The 6,000-nt window shown below is 49.7% G+C and overlaps 2 protein-coding genes across 2 annotated transcripts; one reads left to right on the top strand and one right to left on the bottom strand.

Moving 5' to 3' along the window:
* Positions 1-1,168: 1,168 nt before the first annotated feature.
* Positions 1,169-1,995, bottom strand: EPUS_01306 (uncharacterized protein; the record flags this gene model as incomplete). Its single annotated transcript, XM_007788599.1, has 2 exons — positions 1,169-1,310; positions 1,382-1,995. 2 exons carry the CDS (start codon positions 1,993-1,995, stop codon positions 1,169-1,171), a joined length of 756 nt encoding a protein of 251 aa, XP_007786789.1.
* A 1,429-nt stretch (positions 1,996-3,424) lies between these two features.
* Positions 3,425-5,826, top strand: EPUS_01305 (uncharacterized protein; the record flags this gene model as incomplete). The annotated part of the gene is made up of 3 exons (XM_007788598.1): positions 3,425-4,117; positions 4,149-4,638; positions 4,691-5,826. 3 exons carry the CDS (start codon positions 3,425-3,427, stop codon positions 5,824-5,826), a joined length of 2,319 nt encoding a protein of 772 aa, XP_007786788.1.
* Positions 5,827-6,000: the final 174 nt, after the last annotated feature.

The raw sequence follows: 6,000 nt of genomic DNA, 5'->3' as shown, positions 1-6,000 counted from the left end.
CGCCCCTCGGCGTCGCCGATGGCGGCGATGGTGGAGTTGAGGGCGGCGGCGTCGCGCACGTCGACGCGTCGGTAGTGCAGCTTCGTGTGCAGGGTGCTGGTCGCGCGCGTTTGGAGCTCCCGGAAGGATGTGCTCGGCTCGGGGAGCCGGTCGAGAGCGTAGACGCTGGCGCCGGCTTCGAGGAGCGCCGACGCTTGCGTCAGGCCCAGGCCGCGCGCCGCACCGCTGATGACGATGATGTGCTTGCTGAGGTCGAATTCGGGGAGGCGGTGGGTGCGGGTTTGGCTGGATGGCGGGTTTGGGACTTCATCTGAGCGAGGGCCAGGAGCGGGTTGAGAAGGCTTGTCGGCTTTGTTGCTAGCTGAGAGGTTGCTGGCTTGAGAAGATTCCCTGGTGTTGTAGTGAGCGGTGACGGCCGCTGGCAAGGAGCGGGCGTTGTTAAATCCCAAAATGGAGTGAGCCACGGTTTGGGGAGCGCGCGAACGAAGAATCGTTTGAGATAGCTGTGGCAACGTGCGTAGAAGGGTAAACATTGTTTTGCGGCTTCGTGGGAGTGGGACGTATCGTTCTTTCTTTGCACAACGAAGAAGAACAAGGTACTATCTTCTCTCCATTGGACTGGCAGGGGATACTGAACTACTAGTAAGTAGTTCACACATGATGCCAAGCTGCCAAAAAAGAAGTGCTGCACTGCAAGCAATGGAGAAACGAGGACCGCGTACGACTACCTTGTATATATCGAGTAAGAACAGCGGATTGAAGCACTGGAGCCAATCCGAAAGTGTACACGAAGACTATGCCCTGTCGAGTGGCCGCAAAGAATGCTGCAGTGAGCACGCTGTGGGCCTCCTAGCCCAACGCTGGCGATAATCCCCATCCTGGAAGCTCCACTGAGTGACGTGGAACAAGGTACACAACATGATGCGGGGTGAAGGTGGAGGTGAAGGATGAGGAAGCTCCTCCATCAGGCAATCTTGCCCTATACGGCTTAGCTCAGTGGGATAGCTTGGCGCTGCGCTTCGGAAGAACTTTGCTGCGGGTTTCCCATTGGGGGTCACAGTATATTCAACAACATCATCGTACATAATCAATATGCAGACCCTGCGGTCAGAGAATCAATGTCCATTTGATATGAATACCGCTGACTACGCTTGGCCTGTTCCGGCCACTATTTGTACCAATCTGACCAATCCATCGTGACCGTCGCGCTTTTGATCCAGTAATCCTGTCCATTATCTTCGGCAGTGTAGTTCTGGAACTTGATCACACGCGTGTCATACCAAGATACATTGGCGCCGGCAGGCTTGCCGCTGTTGACCATGTCAGCAGAAATCATTGGAGTATATCTCGGACAATGGTTGGGGACCATGAGAAGACTTACCCGTAAGGCTTCTGTAGCGTCGCAAGGAGGCGGTGATGCCAACGGTATATCAGGCAATCATTGTCATCCATACCTCCGCCGCCGGGATAACTAGGATCGGTATTTGGCTTTCCCAAGACGGCCTCCGCCTGAGGAACGACCCAGAAATGTATATCGGCGAACTGCAGGCGCGAGCGAGCATAGTTTCCTGGCGGAGGGAACTGGACACCTTTCACCGGACTGGGGTAGTTGGGCGTATTGTCGGTGATTGAGAAATCGTCGAAGAAGTGATCTTCAGTGTAGGCTCGATAGCCTCCATTCGATTCGATGAGATCGTTCGGATCGTACCAGAACCGGTTGAAGACGCGGGTGTTACCCTGTTCCACTGAATGGTAGGGGCAATTTGGCTTGTGCATCGGGCCTCCAGGACCTCTCGGTGCAGCTTGGGTAAGGGTGCACAAGCAGAGAAGAGTGAAAAGCGTGGTGAACGATTGTCCTAACACAGAATACATTTTGGCAGGAATGACGCTGTGTATAGGAAGAGATAATGGGGAAAACCCAGCAAGCCGGTAGGGTAGTATCGACGGTATGAAATTGAGAAGGAACGTCCTCATCTGGAAGTTATAAATCGCCATGGCTGCGATTTCCTGAAGCTCCAATGCGAGCTACGTAACTGTTCAGCCAATCGCGAGGATGACTGCTGAAGCTAGATATACTGTCCGTGTTCATGTACCTTTCCTTAAGCCCAGCTTAGCTTAGCTTTTCGTATGACACCGGCAGAGAACTGAGACAGCGTTTGGAACAGCCAGTCTTTGCCTATTCTGCCAAAGGTGGTAATTGGTACAATAATCGTACAGGGCTGCCGCTGTTAAGTGTAAGAGAATAAAGTCTTTCCTAGTACAGCCAGTGAAAATGTCAAAGCTTTTCTCCACCATACTTCCAGATCCGGAAAGCTAAAAGTACTAAAGCGCCGTCAAAACCGATGTATCAAGTTATGTGGAGTCGTGTACGTATGTGGAGTCGTGTACGTATGTGGAGTCGTGTACGTATGTGGAGGTACGTATGTGGAATCGAAGGAGAGCCATTCGCAACAGTAAGGCTATGAACCTCAACACATGACCCTGCTCCATGACCGGGTGTACCATGATGTTAACGGTCGAGGCAGGGGGGATCGGACTTCCTAATCCAGCTACGAGTCAATATTACTTATAGCGCTTGCATCCGAGACATTCTCGTACACGGAATCACCCCTTTCATGTCATGCAAGTCACCACTATTACTAGACACTGCGTTCACAGATGAAGTCAGCAGGCAAAAAACCAAAACAATCCAGGGCTGCTGACATGTCTAAGGGTGTGCAAAACAAGACCGGCTTACCCGAGTTAGTCTAATCTCCATGAAATCGCTCGTTCCTCGTCTCCACAGCAGTATACAATCAGGGCAACAACGTATACCAGGTGCACTTTATCTCATTTTCCCAAAGGCTGCACCAGCTGCTTCGGCATTGTTGTGGTTGAGTTGCGAGATATCACTGATCGAATAACACACAATCGCTGTAAAGATGTCAATTTTTCACAGACGTAAAAGCTCTCCATGGGGTTCCAACTCCACTTCTGCATGCAGCTTGGCGTCAAGAATCGCGCTGGTCTAACTGCGGCGCTGACCCGCTCACCAGTTGACACCTCCCATATCTTTACTTTACTCGATACTCCGTAATAACGCCGCATTTGAATTTTCCTAATAAGGAGGCTCTGAAGCTGATATGGAGAGCTTCAACATCCATCCAATATATCCTACTACCTCAAAGAGTTCCAGAAACGCACCGTCCTTGATTTCATGAGGCAATAATTTGAAAGGCGGCAATGGCAACAAAAACGATTCAAGAATTCACTGCCGCGTATAGACTTAATTATGAAGATTTACTTTACTTTCTGCGCCATATCTTTGGGAAGGGTGAGTTTCAAGTTAAGTATAGTAATGATGGGTAGTGCATGACACTTCCGCGGCGTCTCTCCGACCACGAATCGCTTCAGATCGATGCTCTAAGATGGGGGAGGTATGAAAATGATCTTTCACACGGAACGGAACCAGTCCGACTCTGAAATAGAAGGTAAAAAGCCTGTAAAAGAAAAGGCTCATGGGAAATCTGCCCAACGCGAGTTGTCAGTCCCTTTAATCGAGGACTCGAACCAAAATTCTTTTGAGGTACCGTCAAAGAACGGTGACAGTGACGCCAAACTAATTTATAGCGTATCCAATGCTCATGTCAACAGTAGAGGTGTCTCCGGCTCCCTCTATAAGATCAACATCTCCCGTGGCATGACATGCAATGTGTACGAGGTGGACGCTCGCTGGGCATGGGTCTCTACAGAAGCAGTGCGTGCTGAAGGGTCACACGGAGTCAAATTGGCAGTCAAGAGACTGTCACGAAAGATAACACCAAAACAATTTCTCCAGGAATACGATACTCTAAGAGCTGTAACGGAGGCTCGCCATCGAAATATTGTTGAGTTCCTGAATGCCTTCAGATATGCAGACAGGAAGAACACCGTCTACTATAATTTTTCATTCCCTCTTGCCGCAGGCAATCTGAAGCAGCTGTTTCGCTCCACTTCAGCGCACATGATACAAGGAACTGACCATTTTGAGACCGAGCCGGTTCTCCACCGCTTCCCAGAAGGTTTCTACTCGACAGCTTTGAAGAGCTTTTGGTCAGAATTCGAAGGCCTTGCAAGCGCTTTGGCTTATCTTCACGATGTTATGCAAAATCGTCCACTCAGATATCCAGCCATCGAACATACTCCTCTATGAGGGGAGTGGAGTCCCACCCATCATTGTCAAGCTTACAGACTTTGGCCTCGCGGTCGCTCTTCAAACCAAACTGTCCTGGCGTCTTGGAACACAAGAAGCTCAGTCTGCGTGGCAATACGATGCACCGGAGATTCGTGAAGATCAAAGTTCGTTCTGGAAGACATATGCTTCTCGTAAAACTCTCCAACCGACTTCTGAAGAGCTTAAGAGTGGCGATGTCTGGAAGTTGGGCTCCGTTTTCATAGAACTACTGAGTTTTCTAGTCAAAGGCGACACAGGTGTTCTGCAATTTCGCAAGTTCATCACCACCACCCATAATGAGCTAACCTCTGATGACATCAGCGACACACGTTTTGATGATGGCAAGAAGGCGAAAGACGAGGTGTTGGAGTGGCTGTCCTACCTAGCGACGATAGACGTTCGGGTACAGGAAATGGAGGCTTCATTGCGATCAATGGTTGATATAGGTTCTAAAAGGCCATCCTCTGCCGTTATTTCTCAGAGCCTAAAGAACTCTAGCCTTTGCCTCTATTTTGATGGCACGAGGCATCTTCGAATCACACCATCTCGATTCGTTCGTTCTCCAAGCGCTATTGACCAGTGCTAGGAGGTGGTCGAGAAATGGATCGGCCACTGTTTGGAATGGTGGCCATTCAAAGATGGGGACAGGTCGTGTCCTCAAGGCTATTCAAGAAATCTCATGGGAGTGGTCTAGTGAAAGTCTATACATTGATGTGCCAGACCCTGTGGCTCAAGCCTACAAAGAGACCAGTCAGCCTATCTCTCATATTCGGCAGCCAGTCTCATGTCCTCCTGCTCCCAGCTATCCACCTCCCACCCACAATTCAAAACAGATAGCCGATTCACAGTTTGGAATGATTCTGAGGCCTCTCAGGAATAATCAGACGCTGCATCAACTCCGTTCAAGCTCTCCCAACCGAGGCAGGCTTGGAAATATATCTGCTGGCTCTTCAGCTTCCACAGGCGCCCTCCAATCACAAAACATATCCAGGGAAATATATTGGTGTGTAGACAAAGCGTGGTCAGAGCCTCGAATCACGAAGCTTTGCTCTGTGCAGGAGCTCCACCAGATACTCGACGACAAATCGTTGTGCGAACAGTTGATGAAAGAGTACAACCGAGTTCGCACATGGAAGGGAAGGCTTCTCTCGTGGAAAAGCTGTCTTGGTGTTGAGTTCATCAAATTCTCCAGGCCTTACCCTGGCCAGGATGACGTCGTCAAGATACAAATAGGCTTGCCTCCCTCTGATCCCTTGGCGTACGAATATACTCTTTGGAAACCAGAGGAGGTCCACATGAAGATTGCGGCGACGCAGCTCATTGCGAGTATTTATCATCCTGAAAAGGCAAGCGGTATCAGCACCACGCTGAAAATGATTCCCAAAAGGATCACGGCCCAATCCGGCTCGAGCGCAAGCTCGGAAGACTGGGGCATGCATGCACTCCAGCGATTTTCCCTCTGGAAGATCATGACCTGGATCGCATTATTGACCATCCTCGGCCTTGTCTTTGTCGTGTTCTGGTTAGTATATATCGATAAGACCGATTTGCAACACGCATTTATGCCCTATACATTCCTGGCAACTATGGTGTTGATTGGCCTTGGCGTTCCGCAATTTTTGGAGGTCGACTGAGGAGAAATTCATATTAGCTGACATATACTCCGTACTAGCAACAAACTTGGTATCATCGTGTAGTTGAGCCCATGTACGTAGTTCAATTAGGGTCCTAGTTTAGTTTTCTACTGGCCGGTCTTCGTCTAGGAAAGCTTGAGACTTATTGCGCTTGGAATGTTCAGATATCTCTTG

The sequence above is a fragment of the Endocarpon pusillum genome (assembly GCF_000464535.1).
Source record: "Endocarpon pusillum Z07020 unplaced genomic scaffold C720987, whole genome shotgun sequence".
NCBI lineage: Eukaryota > Fungi > Ascomycota > Eurotiomycetes > Verrucariales > Verrucariaceae > Endocarpon > Endocarpon pusillum.
This window is presented reverse-complemented; position numbering and strand designations above follow the sequence as displayed.